Source organism: Chrysemys picta, chromosome 2 (assembly GCF_011386835.1).
Source record: "Chrysemys picta bellii isolate R12L10 chromosome 2, ASM1138683v2, whole genome shotgun sequence".
NCBI classification, from domain to species: domain Eukaryota; kingdom Metazoa; phylum Chordata; order Testudines; family Emydidae; genus Chrysemys; species Chrysemys picta.
The window spans coordinates 188,994,524-189,017,759 of record NC_088792.1 but is presented as its reverse complement, the minus strand read 5'-3'; the positions used below and the strand labels follow the sequence as shown (position 1 = coordinate 189,017,759).

The window sequence follows — 23,236 nt, the reverse complement described above, 5'->3', positions numbered from 1 at the left end:
GTAATGAAAATGGAGCAAAATCTTTCAAAGTACAAAACCTCTTTGATATCTGGGTACAAGAGTCAGTGTTCTGCCTTAATATAACTTTTTTGTGTCATTCAATGCCTATTAAAGAAAGGACCATAATCTGCCTAGTGTACTTTTGTGATAGACGGCATAGGGGTGTCTATTGTTATTCACCGGCTATTGCAAAATAACTTTACTTTTCTTTGCAACCTTTCAAGACTTAAAATAAGATGCATGTATTTACTACAGGTAATGATACTGAATTGATATGGTATGTAGAAATTGTGGTCCAGAGACAAAGGTACCAATGGAAGTATAAGTTGCATGCTAATGAAGTGCTTCTACTTGCACTTGAAAGAGCAGAAAGGGGTGTATCAGGAAAGCAGCTAATGAGGTTATAAGAAAATGAAATGAGAAGGGAGGGAGATACCTTTTCTGACACTGTAGTCTACACTGACACATAACTGAATGCCACTATTTGCATTTCCTCTGAATTTTTACCTACTAAATTGATGCTATTGACAGGATTGTTGAACATAAAAAATTATACAGTATAACACATTTTTAAATTGGCCTTTGAAAGTATGAAGTTGGATGTCTGAAGTATTAAACATTTTTATTTATGCAGTTCTGCATATTTATACAGTGTTTAGCAAACTCTGGATAAGACAGTCTGCCTACAACAGTTTATAAAACCAAGGTGATTGCTGACCAATGTGAGATGTTCCTTACAAGACAGATAGTGTAACTCAAACCAAAACAGGGCAAACATTTGATTTGTGTGAGTGTGTCGAACACACATGCGTCATATGCTAAGATTGAAATTACTTTTTATTATAGATCTCCAATATAGTGAAATCTGAAACATGTCCCTTGGATTTAAGACCAATCTTCAGAATATCATTGATAGTCAATATACCACTATTATACCATCTACCTTTGTTTAGTGCTCTTATTTATTTAACTTCAGCAGGTACCAAGTGGAAGATGAATCCTCCCATTTGGATGAAATGCCACTAATGATGTCGGAAGAAGGCTTTGAAAATGATGAAAGTGATTACCATACTTTACCAAGAGCCAGAGTTTCTCACAGAAAGAGAGGCTTAGAATGGTTTATCTGTGGTGGATGGAAATTCCTTTGTGCCAGGTTTGTTGCATGCTGCTATTTGTTATATCATAGAATAAATTAAATGCTTTTAGTTTTATATGGATGTCCGTATGTGTGTGTGTATATGTGTGAGTATGTATACATGATATTATGTGTGCATATGTATGTGCATAAAATTGATGTGGTGGTGATATTCATGTGATAAATTCTATTTATTATGCACATTTTTGACCACCTCATCTGTTTTCTGTCAATTGGTTACTGCCACCCTGGAACTTAATATAACATTTCAAACAGCTGCTGCTGTGCACCTTCCTTTTTTCTTAAATCAGCCTACAAAAATGTAGTGCTTTCCCCTAAAATAGATTAACCCCACGCTTACACCTGTCAAGGAGCCCAGAATGGGCAGTATTCAGTGCTGGTCCTCACTTCCAGTTACAATCTTCTCTCCAGGTAGAGTTTTAATATTTTCATTGATGTCTCTGACAGTGTTAATACTAATTTTCTAACAGTGAGTAATACCTAGATTTGGCTGATGTTGGTGAAAAGGAAAAGTAAATTCATGAATTATAAGTTAACATTTCAAATAAAAGGTACAGTAACTCCTCACTTAATAAAAAGAAGAACAGGAGGACTTGTGGCACCTTAGAGACTAACAAATTTATTAGAGCATAAGCTTTCGTGGACTATAGCCCACTTCTTCGGATGCATATAGAATGGAACATATATTGAGGAGATATATATACACACATACAGAGAGCATAAACAGGTGGGAGTTGTCTTACCACCTCTGAGAGGCCAATTAATTAAGAGAAAAAAAAACTTTTGAAGTGATAATCAAGCTTGATTATCACTTCAAAAGTTTTTTTTCTCTTAATTAATTGGCCTCTCAGAGGTGGTAAGACAACTCCCACCTGTTTATGCTCTCTGTATGTGTGTCAAGCTTGATTATCACTTCAAAAGTTTTTTTTCTCTTAATTAATTGGCCTCTCAGAGGTGGTAAGACAACTCCCACCTGTTTATGCTCTCTGTATGTGTGTATATATATCTCCTCAATATATGTTCCATTCTATATGCATCCGAAGAAGTGGGCTATAGTCCACGAAAGCTTATGCTCTAATAAATTTGTTAGTCTCTAAGGTGCCACAAGTCCTCCTGTTCTTCTTTTTGCGGATACAGACTAACACGGCTGCTACTCTGAAATCCTCACTTAATGTTGTAGTTATGGTCCTGAAAAATGCAACTATAGGTGAAACAATGTTAAACAAATCCAATTGTCCCATAAGTTTTAATGTAAATGCGGGGGGTTAGGTTCCAAGGAAATTTTTTTGGGGCAGACAAAAGGCATTATACTGTATACTGTATTGTACTGTACTGTGGTTGGGAAGTGCCCCTGGGTTACCCCACACAGGCTCAGCCCACTGCAGGCAAGGACGCTAGGAAGCACCTTTGCAGCAGCAGCTTCCCTGGAGAACAGGCTTGGATTTTGCCAGGAATGCTCCAGGCCTGCCTCTTCCTGTCCCCGCTCCACTCCAGGCCCACCTCTTCCCACCCCCGTTCCACCTCCACTCCAGAGCACGCCACATCCCTCCCCCCCCCAAGTCCTAAGCGCCGCCAAACAGCTGTGTAGCAGTGCTTATGATTTTCTGGGAGGGAGGGGGAGAAGTGGAGATGCGCGGCTTCCCCGCTCCTGCCCCTCCCTCCCAGCACTTCGCGCTTAGGATTTTCAGGGAGGGAGGGGCAGGAGCGGGGAATCCTGCCTCTCCACTCCTCCCCCTCCTTCTCAGCTGTTTAGCAGGGCTTAGGATTTTCTGGGAGGGAAGGGGAGGAGTGGTGACATGGGGCTTCCCCGCTCCTGCCCGTCCCTCACAGAAAGTATTAAGCGCTGACAAGGGTGGGGGAAGTGCTGGGAGGGAGGGGGAGGAGGCAGAGAAGTGGAACTTGTACAATGATCCCTTGTGAAGTTGCTGCTCTTCCAGAGAATCTTACAAGCAGGCAGCCAAACAACGTTAAAAGGAGCGTTGCACAAGTTTAAATGAGCATGTTCCCTAATTGAGCAGGGACGTAACATTGAAACAACGTTAAGTGGGACAACGTTAAATGAGGAGTTACTGTACATATAACTGATGTCCCTGGCGTGACTAAAGTAGAATTAGCTCTTGTTACTTTACTGTTATTTATAAACCTCTGGTGCTGAATTCTTATGCCAGACTTTGGTGGAGTCCCATCAGTAAATTACAACATTGTATCCATTCTATGCTATGTCACTTTGTTTATAGTAAAACCCTTTTTCCATGTGTGCAATTTGCTGTGTGGGGCAGATCCCTGTGGCTGTATGGAGCTCTGGTAACTTCATGAAGGCTCTGTATGGGTGAAGGGTTCACCAGCATATAACAGCTTGCAGAATTTCCGATGATGATTTTGAACCATGCTAAATAATAATACCACTCACACTATAAAGTTATATAACAGTTTACATTCTAACCCTTTATTATAGCTGTTCATACACTTAAGTGACATTCACGTTTTGGGCTGAAAATTTCCAAGCTTTGTCTTTCAGATGAATTTTTTGAAAGATTGAGCCAAAATGGTTTAGACATTTTTGTGAGGGCTATTGCATATATGTGTGTGTGGGAAATATTTTATGAAGGGTTTTTGTTTTGTTTGTTCTACCTTCTTGAGCACTCAGTTTTATGCATTTATGTACTGTGCCAGTAGAATATTGATCATATTGATTGAGAACTTTAGTGCCTTTGGATTTTTTTCAGTTTTAGTAAAACAAAGTTTTCAATACCCCCCCCCCCCAAAAAAAAAGAAGAAGTTGAGGGGCAGGGAGCAGGCCCTAGTGGGAGACAACAGTAGGCTGGATAATGGACAGCCTTGGAGTTGGATGCAGAGAGTAGGCTGGATAACTGGATTGAGAAAAATAGCCTGTTGCTGGCAAGGGGGCCAGCACTGGCTGTAATAAGTGCATAGTCAGTATCCGACAAACAGGTAGTGCACTGACTGGTTCAAACGAGACTAACAAAAGAACTGAATTCTGGCTGGGGTATTTGCAGGCCAGCTCGTGATCCTTTCCAGGAGGGAGTATCCTTGGCATTAGTACTAAGGAGGCCCTACTTTCTAATGCATAATGGGCTGCCCTTTTGGAATCTGAGTTAGTTGGTTTATCCTTTGTGACATTTTAAGAAATTGTGCCTAGAATATTTGTATTTCTTATTTTTGGCAGCCCTAACAAAGCAATCCTTGTTTACTTCATCAGAATCTGTGAATATATATAGGAACCCACAGAATGCTAGTGCCTGGAATGCCTAGTGCTAAGAGTGTCTACAATAATTGCCTTTGAGTAAGTGGTACACCAGCACACTACTAGATACCTAGGAATTACTGTACCACTACTGAGGGTCCTGTGGCACCTTTAAGACTAACAGAAGTATTGGGAGCATAAGCTTTCCCACGAAAGCTTATGCTCCCAATACTTCTGTTAGTTTTAAAGGTGCCACAGGACCCTCTGTTGCTTTTTACAGATTCAGACTAACACGGCTACCCCTCTGATACTTGTACCACTACTGTTGCAGACACACCCTGCAGTAGGGTCAGGGTCATTATTATTTTGATTTGGTTAATGTGAGTTGTCCCTTTAAGAATAAGGTATTGCAAACATTAACTGTGTTTAGGATGGAGATCAAAGTGTTAGAGATTTTTTTGCCTGTGTCCAGAGAGTGGCAGACCCAACTGTAAAACAATAAGGCTGTCCCTTACTATGTATTTGTATGATGCCTAGCACAATGGGGCCCTGATTTCATTTGTGTACTCTAGTGAGAGCACCTACCACAGGGACCAAAATCACTTTGGTCACTGTCAATTTGTGAGATCTAGCAACTCTGTAAAATTGTCACACACAAGTTTGAGGTGGGTATGGGGAGTTCAAAAGGGAGAAGACAGACCAAATTTTTTTTTTAAATTTCATAATTTTGGGGCTCCACCTCATGATTTTTAAACTCTTGATGTTTAAAATAGGGGGCTTCTTAAAAATGCAAACATTTTTGTATGTCAAAAGTTGTTGATTACTGTTGTCTTGTTTGAAAATGTCTGAACTGTTTTTGCTCAAACTTTCAAAAATATCACTCTAGCAGAGAACAAATGTGAAAGTTTGACTAAGTTAAATGCATATGAATAAGTCCTTGTGCTTTGGAAACCCTTGGACAACCTTTTAACTACAATATAGATGTTGCTAAGAGCTCTGACCAGAATAGAATAATGTACTTTATTAGGAAATTTGCCTGTTGTGAAGATGAATTTTTGCCTTTCCCACTTGCAACGCAATTCATGATTTAAATGCGCTTTTCCCCCCGTAGACCGTAATGTAACCAGTATAACTTTTGCTTATTTCTTTTTTCATAATACCGTTAAAAAGAAAACAGTGATATAGCAGACGTTTTGTGGATGTAATCATTTCCCCCTTAACTTACAAATTCTCTTCAAGCTTGTGAAATTATAATGCACATAAATCAATACTCTGGAGTTCTTTGGGCTGGATTGATTTCTTTCTCATGAGATTTACATTCCACTTATCAAAAAACACTTTGTCCCTATGAAAATGGTGCCATTGAATGGCATTTCCATATGAAGTGAAGGGGATATCAAATGCTCGGATTAATTTGGGCTCTAAGATGGCCTGTACACTTTCAATTAATCTGCAACGCATTTGTTATGCAGAAGCATGGGAAAATGCTGATCTTTTAAGAATGACATGACGACTGTGTTGCTTTTGGCCTGATTACTGAAGCTACCTGTTGAGTACAATAATTACAGTATGTTTTCTTTGGAGAAGTAGTTTCTGCTACTTAAAACCTAATAAGGAATAGCTAACCCTTGCAAACTATGCAGAGCTTTTATGTTATCTTTCTATTTTGATAAAAATGCTGTTTTGAAAAAGCTACTGACAAGTAAGCTTGTACAGTAAAAGTAATGAGAAGAAAATAAACTTGTTGCATTAGGGATGTAGAGTTGGATTTTAGCTTTTGACTTAGAGAAACACATTTAGTATGTGAAATAGTAGAGAGCCTTTTTAACATTTGCTGCTGTTTTTAAATATAGCATTTAGTGAGTGCTGTGGGGAATTTATTTTTTTATTTCTTCAGACAAAGCAGTATAATTTTATGAACTGGGTTTTAAAAAAAGATAGTTAATGGACATACCTAAAGGAAACTCCTTCTGTCTCAACCCATCTGTTTATTGTAGTTTTTGTATTGACACAACTGGGTTGGTACACTTCTGTCTTTCATCTTTTTTTTACATTTGCCTAATTTTGTTACTAAAATTTGTAGCCAGATGGTAAAATTCATAGCTAAACCTTAAAGAAAAGGTTTCCTGTGTCTTCATAATTAGCTTATAGCATGTAACATCTTTTGTTATTTAAAATTATGTTTTATATTTGGTGTCTCCTGGACACCAAAACCTTTTAGTTGTTTTTCATTCCTGGGAGTATTTAGGTATTTAGTATGTAGGTCTTTACAGAGGTCAGATAAACAAAAATACCAATATCAGGAATCAGTCTTTGATTACAGTGGGGATCTCTGTTTAACAGGGCCGGCTCTGGCTTTTTGGCTGCCCCAAGCAAAAAAAAAACGGGGCGGCCAGAACGGCAAAGCAAAAAAAACAAAAACAAAAAAACCTGCGGAGCGGCCGGAGCGCGGGGACCGGCGGGGGGAGGGGGAGGAAGCGGGCGGGAGAGAGAGAAGGGGGCGGCCAGGGCTACAGCAGGGGCGCTGCCACGCGGCCCCTCCTGCTGCGCCACCGCCTGCCGCGAGGGGTCCGCTCGGGTCAGCGGGGAGGGAAGGAAGAGGACTGCCCTGCAGGGCGCTCTGGTTCTCCGCACCGCCGCCCCCTACAGGGCGGCCGGAGCAGAACAAGAACAACAGCAACAAAAAAAGCGGCCATGCTGCCCTAGGATTGGGCAGAATGCCACCTCAAACAATCTGCCGCCCCAAGCACCAGCTTGCTCAGCTGGTGCCTGCAGCCAGCCCTGCTGTTTAATCAGGAATTTCGCTTAAAAATTAATGTTATGAGATTGCCAGCAGTTCGTATGTAAGTAATCAAATACATTAATATTAGAAAATGACTTGGCCTAGTTGTTTAACTGATGAGCCCTTGATGAGATCTACTGCTCAAAATTTCTGATGACGTAGGATGTTAATTTTAGCACTTATTAAATATGAATTTTTTAATGTTTGAATACTGTCAGGTTTTGACAGACTGTAAATTTCCTCAAAGATCTGATGGATTTTGACATGCATAGAAGTCTGAGTTAAATGTACTCCTAAACTACTCAGGACTCATGATGACAAGATGGACATCTTAAAGTCTACACATGAACTGATAGGGATTCCTGTTATGGTTATAAATTGCACAGAGACTGACTGACTTTTAGTCCCAAAGTAGTAAAACTCATTTGTTCCAGAAACATTTCAAAATGGAACTGGCAAATCCATAATAATTTCCATCAGCTGAGACTTTCTTGCATCTGAAGGCTTAAAGCATGCTTATCTCTATGTGCCAATCAATACTTGTTATCAGAGGTATCTCAATTGTTTCCCAGTCACAAACTTCATTCCTGTGTCTGTACTTTTCAGTATTTACCAAGCTGATGGTCATTATGGTGACTGCCTTCAGCTATCCTTTTTCCTATCATATAATTCAAATAAGTAGTTTGAGAGCTTCCTCCTGCTCAAATGCTCTGTAGCAAGAAAGGGAATAATTCAGTTGCTTCATAGTCTGAAGCAGATACCGGGGGTAGCAAAAAGGCTTTAACATCAGAAGAAATTATACATCTAGAAATGAGGTTGAACACCAGATTAGGTGTTTTTTACAGACTAACTTCGAGAATTGATTCACACGATACAAACTTGAAGGCCAGTTAAAAAACTGAGTGTTTTCATCTATTAGTCCTAGTGGTTTATCTGTTCATCTCTCCATGCACAAAATTACTGTTTGCCATAAAGTGTTCTCTTGGAATGTAACAAAACAAATTTCATATCCTGTAATGTGGGACTGTGCTCTAATTTTGTCCCTTGGGTATATGCATTTCTTTGAAGAAGGTATTATTCAGAGAAAGGTGTCTCATCACTCCATACTAACTGTTGCTGGAAAACTATAAGGAATAGGGGTGATCAGAAAGCAAAGCATTTGTCCCTTCCCACTAGCATGGAAATAGTAAACACGATGCATTTTTTATCATCTTATTCTCTTATCCTTCACTTGTGAAGTTTTCTGAATCTTAATCATTGTAATGTACTTATCTGTAAACTCATCAGCTGTGCTTCTATGCTAAAGTACTTCTTGTTTGTTAGCATATTCTCTAAACCCCTGTATGAATTTTCATGTTTCAAAAGCCAGATTTACTGCTTGTCCAAAATTAGACTTACTCTCTTGAGTAAACATTTCAGAGGGCACAGCAGTGTCTTTTTAAATAACTTGGAAAAGTGGGGTGATAGGTATGACTTGCTGTTGTTGGTGTAAATCAGTTTATTGTCAAGTTATTTATATTTTATTGATTAGTTTTTTGAAAAATAAAAGGAGAAAAAAAGACAAAAGAAGGGAGGGAAAGGAAGGAAGGCGGGGCAGAGAGGGGAAAGGAGAGAGATCTGTTTCCATTCTCTAGATGTTAATCAAAGATTTCTAAAAAAATTAAACCAAATCTTTTAAAATTTGTCTGAGGCCCCTCTTCTTGAAACATTACCTGCTCATTAGCTGCCAGGTCAGTCAAGCTGCTGTGCCAAGCTTCTATCCCTAGAGGCAACCTGCTCTTCCATTTAAGCAATATGAGTTGTTTGGCTGTAAGTACTGCTCTAGAGAACCAAGCTTTCTGTGATTTGGAGAGTTGCCCAATATAATGGGACTCTCCCATAACGTGTGAGCTAGTGTGGCTCTGGAAGACTCACGCCTACAGCATCAATCTGTTTTGGTAAAGTTCGTGCACTGTAACCTAAGTTGGGTACAGTGTGAATGAAATACAGTTTAATGCTGACTCAGCCTTAATCACACGTTGGGTGACAAATGAGATCCAGTCCAATTTAAGCTTAAACAGTTTCGTGTAGCATTTATTTTGTATGTTTTACGACAGTACTGTCACCACCCATGAATCACAGATACATGCAAAAAAAGAAGGCAAGAGAAAAAACTGATCAAGTTACCTCTGCTGGGGACAGGGTGACTTTTTCAAATCTCTGGTCTCTACTGTGTTCTTCGCCTGTGTCTTCTCCACTCTCTTGTCAGTCACAGGCTCTCTCTCAGAGGTCCAGAGAGGCCCGAGCCACTTCCAGCTTTTGAGGCCCCTAGCCATAATAAAAATAAAAAATGACGGCACATGAAAACAAAATAAGGCATCAAAAAACAGTGAAACATAATTTAAATATTTTTTTTATTTAACAAATGCTTTTCTAGACTTTTTCTGTGCAAAAAAATTGTCTTTTATCAAATTACATCTCTTATGTGCTTAAATTTGCAGCTCGAAGCTGAGAGTGTGTCTCATTTTGGTCCGATAGGGATGTGCAATAAAACAAGTTGCAAAACTTATCAAATGCCAAAAAATTAACAAGTGTCTAAATCTGAGGCTCCTTTTGAGCTTGAGGTCCAGGCCAAATGGCCCTCCTGGCCCCCACTCTGTTTGGCCCTGGTCAGTCACCCTGTTCCATAACTTTGCCCTGATTCAGTTACCAAGTTATCTCATTTCTGTAGCTATCTAGTCTGAACACCTGGCTAAAATGTTCTTATGTACAAATCACAATAACTAACCTAAACTAATACATTTTTGCTTACCCTACTAAAACTTACTTTTATTTGTCTACTTCTATCTGCTGTTAATCCTACTGGCTCCATCCAGTTGTTTTTATCTTACTGGTCTGTTTTTGTGGCCTTTGTTTTTTATTTGTTAGTTTGTCTTGGCACCAGAAGTAAACAATTCCCTCAAGACATTCTGTTTCACCCTGCTATTTACACAGATGAAGGTTTTACAAAGCAAGACACAAATCAGGTTTCACACAACTCTCAAGCTGTTTCAGTTAAGTTCTGAAGAGCTGCATCAGCAGAAATGCAGTCAAAAGCTAAAATTCCTTTCTTTTCCCATATTATATATAATCATTTCTATAATAGCATTAGTTACACGGTTTTCCAACATGTAGACCAATAGTATAGTTTTAGTATTGAGTATTGTATGTTTTCTTACTCAGGTACTTAGGGACACCTCTTAATTCAACGTAAAATGATAATCAATATTATGTGTGTCTGCTCATTTATGATTTTCAGCCTTCTATTTATATAAGATTTCTAATGTGCCAGTCACTATCTACACACCATTTCCTTAAATGAGGTCCATGTCAGTTTTACACAGAGTGAGCATGAGCTAGCTGTCTTTCATCGATATTCTGTTTTCCATTGGACCAAGGAAATAGCATTGTCTTTGTTGGAAGACAGAGGATTGTAGAGCTTTGTTTTATTGATGGCATGGCAGTCCGTGTTGTCTTAGGATCTCCCCTAATGGTTTTGTATCATCGTATCATAGGACTGGAAGGGACCTCAAGAGGTCATCTAGTTCAATCCTCCAGCACTCATAGCAAGACTATATAGATCAGGGCTGGCCCTAGCATTTTTCAGTCTAAGCAAGCTGTACTATTTATTTTGATTTCTAAAGCAGGATGATATTTTGCCATTACTTAAATAGCATATAAAGGTAAAAAATACAATCACCCCAATAGCACTACACTCTTAACAAAAATTCAGCTGTAAATATGGAAGTACACAGTAAAGGGGTAATCAAACTTAACTCTGCCCTGTAGTGTCACCATGAGGGGAAAAATATGAAAGAATCTATTGTCTTTAGACATTTAATCTAATCTGGGATCACAAAGAATAAATGTATGGAGACAGGATGGTGTCAACAATCACAGCAAAGTAAAGATTATTTTTGTGCATAAGTATGTATTTCCATACATTTAATGTGTTAGGATTTCTTTAAATGTAGCCTTATTTCTGAATTTCCTTTGTTTGTACTGCTTGTTTTTGGGATATGTCCAACGTCCCTCTAATGGGTTTACTGTTGAAATTACTGGTAAATGCTCTCAACCTTAGCTCCATTTTAATTTAGTTTTTGGTCTTAAAATAACTCTGCCCTTATCAGTTCCAACATTATAAGGCCAACTACATTCAGTTTCATTCATAAGCGTACCTGGACCTTAAATGGAAAGGTCTATCAATTCGTTCAATATGCACTCCTTTTGAGTCGGGAGAAACCTTACCAGCCTTCTCCCTCTCCACTACCTCATCTGCCCTCTGCAGTTCCTTCTTGAATGGAGAACTCCCTATAGACGTCAGATTTTTTTTTTAAATTACCACTGTTATTCTCCATAAGAAATTTTTATTAGTGTTTGTTTTATAATTATGGAGGTGCTGGCCACGTCTCCATAGTCAAGGTTGATGGTTGAGTTGTTTTGCACTTAAAGATTGGCTTGGGCATTTTGGCTTGGGCATTGGTGCATGAAGGTTTCTCTCTCCTGTCACTGCTGCCTTGGCTCCTTTTTGCCCTGCGGCACAGCATTGCCAGGGATCCAAGACAGGAGCTCAGGAGGAGCCCTTATCGCTCACAGACATTGGGATTCAGGAACTGGGGGACTGGACTCTCCCCTGCCTCACATTCACACAGGGCTAGTCTCAATAACATAGCCCTCTAAACTAATAAGGCAACTGAGAATTAAAGGTCAAGTTTGCTAGAACACTTGGGTGAATTTGCTCTACTGTAGTGAATAAGAGAAGCTTATACCTAGGCTTAACACTGGTGTTCCCTGGTTGCTTTGGTATACCAGTGAATCTGCTCTTTAAACTTTTATATGCATGCACACACGGTCTGGAGTTTTTAATAATTAAAAAAAACTATGGAAATTGCCGAAGAAAAAGCTCAGTTAAGTTACTTAGCTGTACTTGCAACTTGAATTTCATTTTAAGTGTAAAACACATTACTGGGATGTTGTAATGCTCCCCAAACCCAGTATTTTAGACCAAGATAATTCAGAGTTAAGATTATACTTAGGGATGTCTAAACAATAAATTACTGCACAGCAATTGGGTGTAAATCTATAGTGCTCCAGCGTGTCATACGCTGTCTGTATGGACTCTGTTGCTGCTCACTAAAGTTCCCTACTGTAAACAAAGCACAGTAAGGAACTTTCAGTGCATGGTAGCAGGTTACACACAGTCAAGTAGTGTGTGCCATGCTGGAGTGCTGTAGATTTGCTCCCCAGCCTGCTGTGCACTAACTCACCATGCAGACAAGACCTTAAAAGAAATTCTAAAATGCACACAAGCAACCTTGACCCCCTGCTTTGTTAGAAATACCATGAGGTGAAAAAATATGTTTTAAAAATTAGGTTAATTTAATCTGGGAAAGCAAACACTAGAATGTCTTGATTGTAATCATCTGGTTATTGCATACCATCATTCCAAGGCAGAGTTAAGGTTGTTTAGATACCTTACTGTACATGCCTACTTTAACATGCTAGGATTTCTTTTAAATGAATTTCCTACTACAATGTACCTTTAATGTGTTTTACCCTTGAGAGTCCATATCAGTAACTTAACTCCATTTTAATGCAGTTGTTTTGTGTGGGAATATGTTGTTGTATTCCAGGTTAGAAGTTGGCTAGTATGGAACATAGCCAGCAATTGGCAGGGAGAGAGCTGAGACTGAATGAAGGAAAGACACAATTGCATTAATTAAGTGAAGGGATTTTTAGGGTATTAGGTTTGAGACAGCTGTGGTGAAGTAATTACTCCAGCACACTAAAAAATTACTGTCCTCTGAAGAGTTGAGGGTGGCTGCCATTAGAAGAAGAGGAGAATACCATCTGGAAAAGCCCTGTTTTTTATGGTTATACTTTGGATGCTCAAAGCTACCATTTTTGCTGAATTCAGTCTGGTTTCTAAACGAAACAAAAAGCCTGGGTTCATCAGTCAGTTGGACTTCTAAACCTGCTAGCAGTGAGCCGTACTTGTTCATGGCTCAGGTCATATGATCTGTCACATTTAGACTTAATAAATAAATAAATAAATAAATATATTTATTTATATATTTATTTTTAAGGAATATGTGTAGCAGCATGAATGAGTAAAAATCTCAGCAGAGACCGTAACTAAGCTGTATTTCAATTACAGCAAAAAGATCAGTTTTTAAAAATCAAAATCTAGAGTTCATTTCCCTGAGGGAAAGTGAGTAACAGATAAACAGATTTATCTTGAAAAGCCTGCTGTTAAGAAGGTGATAGCAGCAACACATAATTTTTACAGGTAAGGCTAAGTATTAGAAATACTCTGCACCTGCACTAGAATTGAAACCATCAACTCTTTATTTATGATATAGACATAGGCCAAAATTTCAAACCTGAGGGCCTAAATATATTCTCCTAACTTCAGATTTCCAGGTTTGAAAATATTGGTATAATGCATAGAATAGCTTTTTTAAAAATTAAACCAAATATTTCTTGTTCTTTACAGTTGCTGTGACTGGCTCATAAACATTTGCCGAAGAAAGAAAGAGCTAAAAGCTCGTACAGTATGGCTTGGATGTCCTGAAAAATGTGAAGAAAAATATCCAAGAAATGCTATAAAAAATCAAAAATACAATTTCTTTACATTTATACCTGGGGTAAGGCTACTAATAATTGCTTTAAAGTGGGCTTAGTTTATGCCCCTTATGGTATCTTAAAAAAAAAAAAAAGTCTGAAGAAATAGATATTCTTACCTACTTCATACTTTCTGTATTTAATTTCTCATTCTCTTTATTAGTGATGAACCTTACATGAGTGTAAGACTTTTTGTTTCTAATCTCACTGTATTTTCAAAGTGGCACAGATTATAGAAGTGCAATTTGCATGTAATTCAATGAGTCATGTAGCTAGAATTCCATGCAGCTCTCTAAAATTCAGGGATAAATGTTCTTTTGCATTTCTTTATTCCTCACTAGAAGTTATAATCCTCTCTGTGTTACCACAGCTGATTGTGTGGAAATGATTATTTTGTCACAGAGGGTTGACTTTAAATGAGGAATAAATAGCTGAAGGTTCATGCTCTTATGCAGAAGTCTTTAACAGCAGTGAGTGCGTATAATAACATATAATAAATATAAATAAAATAGTGAAAAATTTTCCATTTAAATAACAGGGCTTGGTTGCTCTTAAATTATTTTAAGGACAATGTTAACAAGACCTAGTTTAAAATTAATGTGCTGTCTTTTCAGATCTGTTTTTACATATTGTGGGTTTAAAGTACAGAATTATTTTATACGTTGAATGCACCTTTTAATCTCTCCATGCACAAAATTACTTTTTGTACTTTTTGTTATTGCAGACTGGAATGTTTGCCATTTTATTTAAAAACAAAGGTCACAGTGTGGCTTTTTTATTGTTTTTTGTTATTTAACAGAGTTGATTTCAGTGAATTCTTTGCCTTCAGTGTTCATTCTTTGCATAAATTACAAATTGACTTTACAAATGTTTTGAGTAGCTGTTTCATTGTTTTTTTTTTTATTTCTTATCAGTTTTGCTGAAAATACAACTTTTGAAGAGAAATGTTTCAGTGACTAAAGTAAAGGATGTTAAGCTTTAACTAATACATTTTTCATTTGTACGGAGTCCTTTTTTGTATTAATAAATTGTCTTGTAGGTTTCAATACAGAAATGTTTTGTCCTTTGAATTTAAGTAATCATGCCTGTTTTATATTGAGCCTATACCTCTAACCATATTCATCCAGTAGCTGGCAAATGCTTGATATCCAATATGTCTCTTTATTAAAACTCAAAAAAGTAATGGCTCCATAATTAAGACCCATCTTTTGTCAGGGTAATAAAATGTCAATTACCTCATGCAGATAAATATTCTCTTTATTGACTCAGTCCAATTTTTTCTTCCTTGGCTTAAATTATTAAATACTCAGATTAGTTACACAGTGTATACTTTCATAAGGGTCACAAAGTTCATTAAGTATATGGTAAGCTATTGATTGTTGTGGTTAAAAATATATATGTATATTACTAAGACTGTCACAAGGCATGTTCCTGATCCCTGTAAAGGTGAGCCATATTTTGCAGTTACCTGTTGAGGGAGATAGCAGTTCAGATTCTTTTCCTAAGAAGATATGGTACTTTGAAATGTTTTATAATTGCACAGTAGGAATCCTATTTTGATTTTTTTTTTCTTTCAAAGAAGAGTGGCAGTTTTTTAACTGTTAATTTATGCTAACGGGCACTTTAAATAAACCACTGGTGAGAAGAAAAAAGCTAATCACCCTGCCGAGATTAATTTGTGAAATAATTCAAACATTTTAGACATCAAAGGAAAATGTTTCATTGTGAACATAAACACAATATCACTCCAGCATAGCTATTTATCATTTTAACAATTACAGCACTGTACAGTACTGTAAATAATTTATGTAACTTTTCTCTGTAAGCATTAATAGTATTCATAAGTTAATAATAAATGTTGTACTTATTGAATGACTTCTGTTGAAACTTCCATAATGTTGTTGTGCGTCTGTCACTTAGTTGTAATTGTACTATTTGCAATCCCGCCACTGGCAAATATGGGTATGGTTTATTAGTTTCATACTGAAAATAAATATATTTGGAATAATTTACCGAGCAAGGTATTATCAGTGTTTTACTTGGATTTAGCAGAGCAAAAAAACAAAATAAAACACTCAAAATATTGCTTTGATATATTTTCTCATGAGAACCTGTGTTGTATCATGTATATTGTAATAAATATGGACCTAAATATTAAAGCTTCTAAATTTTACTTTATGGTCATCTTGTTACATTTACACAAGGCCAAAAACTGTCTCATAAAATTTTCATGTCCTCATGACTCCCCTGGACAGTCTTGTTCTCATGTAATTTCTTTATTCTGCCTATGAAGATATTTGCTTGGAGAGGGAATCTGAAAAGAGGGAACAAAGGTAGCTGAACACCATGTTCATGCTCACTAGTTCAGTTCCCAATATAAATCAGCAACCTCAGGTCTATTGTACCGTATAGTAGCTAATAACTATTCCCAGAGGCTTTTCTGCCTACTGCGGCTTTTTGGAGCACAGTAGTGTTTCAGCCAGGATGCTGACATACTCCCTGTGTTGGGACCATGGAGTTACTGATATGCAAAATTAGATCACCCAAACAACCTTAATTTTGCTTTGTATTGATACCATGAGGAAAAGAAACTGTCTTTAAAAATCAGTTTAATTCAAGTTTGGACCATAAACACTAAAATGCCTTAATCATAATTGGTTTTTGAATGTTGTTGTTGTAGGACAGATTGCAGATAGTTTGAGTTAATTCCAGGGCAAACCATTTTACTCTAATTTAATCCAGATTAGATATATGGAGATATACTAGAGATTATTGAAAATAATACATCTTGAAAATTCAGTGATTGTTATGCCTGTGATTGCTGCTGTTGATGGGTTGTGGGGGAAAGTATTTAAGTAATTTTAAATGATTTTCTCTGTACATAATGGTTCCTATAAAAAGTGATAATGAACTGATTTTATTAAACACGCAGTATAATGAAGTTATACTTATGGAAAAAGTAACATTTTTTTCATGTACATTCCTGAAATAAAATTTTAAGTAATTTTTTCTGTTTTTCTTTTGTTTTTCATTTTAGGTTTTATATGAACAGTTCAAGTTTTTCTTGAATCTCTATTTTCTCGTCGTGTCCTGCTCACAGTTTGTACCAGCGTTGAAAATAGGGTACCTGTACACCTACTGGGCTCCTCTGGTAAACAAAAAAAGCTGATATGAGATAGGTTTTAGTATTAGTCTGCTTTTGATTTTAGAATTGTATTTATAAAATTTAGATGCTTATGTTCTAATATGGGTGGGAGGTGGCGGCGGCAGGGTGCTCAATTGTTTGTTTAAACTATTATGGGCACATGTTCTCAAAAGTATTTCTTGCTCCCCAGGAGCTCTGCAGCTCCTGTGTGAACTACTTCCTTATCTAAATTGTTAGTACTCCCTGTCTGGCTGGTGGTAGCTACTGAAATATGAAACACAAACATCAGTTTTAGTACAGAACATTTGGTACATTAACTCATTTTGTTTTTAACATTTTTATCAAACACTGACTGCAAAACTGATATGTATAGCATTTTCCGATGTTCTGTAGGTTTCATCTGTATGAGAGGGCACAGTCAGAAGTTTAAATTCTTCCATCCCTTGAATGTGAGAATCTTCACCATTTTCTGTCTCCACAGCAAATGGAGGCAGATAAGATCTTTGGCTCTTTTACTCAGGACTGCCCCTCAAGAAGAACTATCCAGAATTCTTTTCCTCCAAACTATACAGATGGCAGAATCAAGGTCTTCTTTTGTAGCAGGATGCTTCACAAGATTTAAAAAAATAACTACATTTCTCTGTTTCTTCATTGGCTTCAAGGTTATTCTCCTTGTAACTGTTACAATCCCCCCCCCTCCACTTCCACCCAAAAAGGGGTTTCCAAGGAGGATTTAGTAGGTGACATCTCCCTCAGGATACAGCTGCATTATGACCTCCAGGTGTAACTCCCGGCTCTTGTAGGCATACTCGCTGTAGCTCAGAGAGAGCTAGAGAGAGTATGAATAGCAGTGTACCCGTGATAGCATGGGCAGGGACCAGCTGTTTTGAATATGTACCCACAGGATCGAGGTGGGTTTGTACTCAGCACAGCAAAGCTGTGCTGCCATTGTCTGTGCTACCATGGTTGTTACTTTTTATACTTGCACTAGCTCTTATCAAGCTATTGCGAGTACGTATATGCGAACTGAGAATCATGCCCCTGATTTGTAGTGTAGGTGTAGCCTAAGGTAAGCAGCAAGGGAAAACTGAATGCAAGAAATGTCCCCATTGTTAATCCCCTCATTAGGCTTTTGGGGGCAAAGACAAAGCTGCCAGTTGGGGTGTAGGCAAGGTCTATGTTGAGGCAGTTGAGAAGGCTGCAAGGGAACTCTACTTGCAATTTGTGTATTAGCAAAGCTCATACCAAGATGGTTGAACAGGCTTCAGGAAAGCTCCATTCTGAGACTAGACTCCACTCATCCAGAACCAAGTAACAGTGGGCTGGAGGTCCAAATGATTCATATTCCATTCCCTGGAGGATGAGTATGCCTTCTCTCCCCTTCTAGCCTCCATGGGTCCCACAGGAGATTAAAAAATGGCTGCTCTTTTCCTTTGGGAAACTTGTAGGGAACATGACTCTCATCTCTCAATTTTAAGTCTCTGTTGTAACTCTCCCCCATGTTCCTTCAGGGATTTGGCCCAGGGACCAATAAAGGAGAAGGCCACTCAGCAAGCTTTTAAAGGGGCAGCACAAAATTTCACTTCTCCTGTAAATTGGCTTATTCCATTACCTTCAAAACTCCCGTTGATGTCTTAAAAACCTCTTGAGTCAGTTTTCAAATATTCTCTAAAGCTGAGGGGAAATCTCTGAAGTCAGGGCTTGGATTAAGATAAAACAGTCACTCATCTAGACTTCCCAGAATTAAGGATGCATAGGGCGGGGATCTGTCTTTGCAGGCTTCTGTGTTTTTTGGAGGAAAAAACACAAATTTTTGTTAACTTGAGAGAGTCCTGTAATGCCTCTTCATCCAATATAAGGGTGTGGTTAAGGAGGGGTATTCATTCTCTATTAAGGCAAAATGTCCTAACATGCAAATTCATAAATTTCACATGCACTAAAAGACTTCATTGCTCTTCCATAAGGCAGAGCCTGCTATAGCCTTGTTAGTCAAGGGGACACAGCTGTACCATATGAAGAAGTACTCCTTTGGAGTACTCCTTTGTTAGGAACTGACCAGAGGAGAATAGGATCATCATTCAGACAAAACTTGGATACATGGACTTCAACTCTGGCAATGTTGGCTACAACCACAGATTATGCTGGACTAATCTCTACTAGAAGGTCGTTATAACAACCCGATGCCTCGTATGTAGATTTTCCTAGTAGTTCCTACTGGGACCAATGCTTAAACTGACTAAGATTTACTCTACATTGTAGAGTTTATAACATAGTGGCCCATGAACTAGCATATGATGACTGTGAAACACATTTCAATTTGATGTCAACCTTCTAAATCATCTGTTGATAGGTTCTTAGGGGAGTAAAAATACAAAGCAGTCATTGAGGCCAGGACGTGGATGAGAAGAAGGGAAAATAAAGGCCTTCTGTCCAGTGAGATACTCCAGAGTATGTTACTTCGTTAGGCTTTTCCTTTTAAATTGATGTTCCTCCAGTGTTGAGAAGATATATTAGAAAGAGACCACTGCAGTCTTTTCTGAGAGTAGGAAGACTCCGGCTGGGTTTCCATGGGAAACTGTCGAATGTGATCAGTTCTTATTAGCTTTGGTTTTCCCTAATTCTGAGGATCCTACTTCTCTAAGAGGGGGAGCTTCAGAATGGCCTCCATGTAGAAGGCTATCATCTTGGGAAAATCAGTGTTTGAGCTATTCAGAAAAGTAGATTCAATAGAACTGTGTCTCACTTGTCCCTGGGACACAAAGTTCAAATAAAATAAAAGCAAACCAACATCATCATCAACAAATCTTTTTATAGTATCAGAATATGAAAATTGTAATAGTTCATCTCCGACACATTGTAATAATGGAGCTAGTTTCTTACAGAATGGACATTTTCAAAAATGAGATCTATAAGGCCACAATGTGGTGGTCTGTTTGCACTTCTCAATTGTCTTCTCATCTGCAGATGTAGAGTTGGTAAATGGGGGTGCCTCCTTAGTTCCTTTCCAACTTCTGCATAGCTCAATTGAATCTTCCCTCCCTAAGGGTACGTCTATACTTACCTCCGGGTCCGGCGGTAAGCAATCGATCTTCTGGGATCGATCCCGGAAGTGCTCGCCATCGACGCCGGTACTCCTGCTCCGCGAGAGGAGTATGCGGAATTGACGGGGGAGCCTGTCTGCCGCGTGTGGACCCGCGGTAAGTTCGAACTAAGATACTTCGACTTCAGCTACGTTATTCGCATAGCTGAAGTTGCGTATCTTAGTTCGAAGTGGGGGGTTACTGTGGACCAGCCCTAAGGATGATTAACTGCTTTCTACATGAAGGTAGTCTGCTGTGGAGGGACCAGAGAAGGGAAAATTTGCCTTACCTGTGAATTTTCTTTTTAGGACTCTCCATGTCAGACAATCTGATCCTCCCTTGAAGGAATACAGTATGTTCAGAATTTTGTGTCTCTATTGCTCACTTGTTAAGTAATTGGAAAAGGGGAGAGTATATTCCTCTAGGAAACCCTTACATTTCTTATCAGTTTTCCTGCAAGTGGTTCGTGTTGATTTGCCCCTCTTAATATTTATACAGTAAATATTTTTGAGCTTTGGAATCTTTTGTCTGGAGGGTTCTTCCTGAGTGGCAGACATAAGTCTGAGCTTGAAGATACAGTATGCATCCAAGTTGGTATGGAATGGGGAATACCCCACTGTGAAGACTGTCTGACACAGTTAGACAAACATACTTGACTTGTAAGACACAGAATTTTTCTATATCAGATCTGCTGGATAGTGTTGGTTTTTGTTTTTAATTAAGGAAAGGCCCACTTGCAGTAAACTTTACAGCTAAAGAGACTATTACTATTGTTTCGAAAATAGGTAACCTTTAATGCTTAGGAGGCTAAAATATTTTCTATAGCTATTTTTTTCCTTTTAATATCCAAATAGATAATTTTTTCTGTATCATCTAATAGATCGCCATGGTCACTTAAAGATGTACACATTTGACAAACCAAAATTATAGTTTGTTGTACTATATATACTGACTTCTGTTTGCTCTTGCAACTTCCATTGATGTCCTCACCAATCGCATTGGTTAGACATAAACGGATGCTACATGTAAAGTGTGGGCTGTATATAAGCTTAAAATTATACATAGAAACTTTTCTTTAGCAGATTTTCCCCATTCTCGTTTTACAGAATGACTACTTGTCATGATATCCTTAAGAGGTTTAATAAGAAATGTCATAACACAGTATGTAGAGTTCCAGAAAAATTCAAATTCTAGCTGAAATGTCTGTCTTTCATGTCTATACAAAATATCCTTAAAGGCAGAAAAGGTTAAAATTTTCTCGCTATCTTTTTACTTTGGTGTTTAATGCCCTTGGTGAGCTAAAACGAGTACATTTGAAAGTATCAGGTGCAAATTCTCTGTTACAGGTACAGAATGTTTTATTTTGATTATGTAAAATGATCTCTCATGAAACATTGCTTCGAAAAAGAAAAAGTAATACATTAATATGATGTGGTATGGCAACAGTCTGTAACATCAAAATAATAGTGGCATCCCCTTACCCCCAATTCCTTGGACTTAGGGCATTAATTGAAAGTGAAATCTGTATGGAAAGAATTCTACATAGATGGCTTGATAGCAATGTAGCCTGTCAACTACATAAAAGACTCTGGGACATTTTTAGAGTATGATTGGTCAATCTTAATAAGGTGTGTACATTTCTAAAGGAGTGTGTGTGTTGGGTGGGGGGAGATGGGGAGGGAGGAGATGGGGGGGGCAGTCCTGAGGAAAAAAGTTGAAATTCAGTTTTTTGGTGTTTGTTTTTGGGTGGTTTTTTTTTTTTTTTTGTTTTTTTTGTTTTTGTTTTTTTTTTGTAACATAGGGTCATATAACTAATGGTGCTAATTGGCAAGTCAGGTTTAAATAACATTAAAAATAAGGTTTTGGTAGTATAACAGTTAGGAATTTGAGCGAAGTGCCAAGTATTAAATGTAAATATATCTCATGATTCGTCCCCTAGACTGTTCTTCCTTTTGTTACTTAGCTTCCCCTCTTTTGTGTTTCCAGAGATTATACTGGCTGCTTGTAGGAGCCTGGTTGGCACTACCCCTTCATAGCTGTGAATTTAATTGGGGTACTCCCCAGAATTGAAGGATCTGCGGTCAGGAGTTTCACAAAACCTAAAGTGGGTATTCACCCACGAAAGCTTATGCTCCAATACGTCTGTTAGTCTATAAGGTGGCACAGGACTCTTTGTCGCTTTTTACAAAACCTAAAGAGTCAGCCCTGTTTCAGTGTTTGGAGGACTGTGAATAGCCAGTATTAATTTGGAAAAATTAGTGACAAACTTTCCAATTTAGCCATCTGTTTACTTCAGTTCACCTTTTTCTGCCTATCTTTGTAAGAAAAAGGACAATAACCTTTTTTTTTTTAAAGAAGCAAGATGAGATTATCCCCATCACTACTGTAGGTAGGCTTGGCAGAATTTGATTTTTAATTTTTAAATAATTTTGATGGATAATATCAATGTTTATTTTAAGCATATTTACATTTTTTGTCTATTTACATTTTCAGTTGCAGGAAATTATGGGAGGGCCAGAAAATAATTTAATGACTGTAGACATCAAGATTCAAAAAGTTAAAAGCTTTCATAACTGTTGAAACACAAATTGTCAGCATCACATGTAAAAATATACAAATATCCTTAAATCAAATGCTAATAAGTTCAGGCAAATTGCAAAAAATGCTGTTTATCTATATTTCAGTTATTATTGATGGAAGTATTTGTTTTTTGGGTGTTTATATGGTGAAGTCAACATTTACAGATCTTTACTGATAAAAATCCTTGCAACCCAAACTATAGGTCCCCAAAAATCACTGTGTGAGGAATGCTTCTTGGACTGTAAAAGCTGTCTCAGATATAGATAGATAGATATATATATAGTATAAGTAAATGCAGTGGCTTAATTGAAAGATGTTAATTTCTTCTAAAATACAAGTTACATCTAAAATTTTCTCCTCTGGTGCATATATATAATTTTATATCATTTGTAACTTGCTGGAATATGCCAAGAAATGAAAATTGTTCAATACATTTGGAGATGTACTTCACACAATGTACAGTCAACCTGTGGAACTCCTTGCCAGATGATGATGTGAAAGCCAAGACTATAACAGCATTTAAAAAGAACTAGATAAATTCATGGAGGATAGGTCCATCAATGGCTATTAGCCAGGATGGGCAGGGATGGTGTCCCTAACTTCTGTTTGCCAGAAGCTGGGAATGAGCGACAGGGAATGGGTCACT

General features: G+C 37.8%; 1 protein-coding gene across 8 annotated transcripts in view; it reads left to right on the top strand.

Annotated features, from left to right (window-relative positions):
* Positions 1-23,236, top strand: part of ATP9B (ATPase phospholipid transporting 9B (putative)) — a 286,760-nt gene that overhangs the window by 24,762 nt on the left and 238,762 nt on the right. For 7 of the 8 annotated variants that reach the window (XM_042860452.2, XM_008164437.4, XM_008164435.4 and 4 more), the window contains exons 2-4: positions 977-1,153; positions 13,658-13,808; positions 16,823-16,936. In XM_042860452.2, the coding sequence (XP_042716386.1) occupies positions 977-1,153; positions 13,658-13,808; positions 16,823-16,936 (442 nt within the window). The remainder of the gene's footprint in view (positions 1-976; positions 1,154-13,657; positions 13,809-16,822; positions 16,937-23,236) is intronic. The other variant, XM_042860450.2, reaches the window with a different exon arrangement.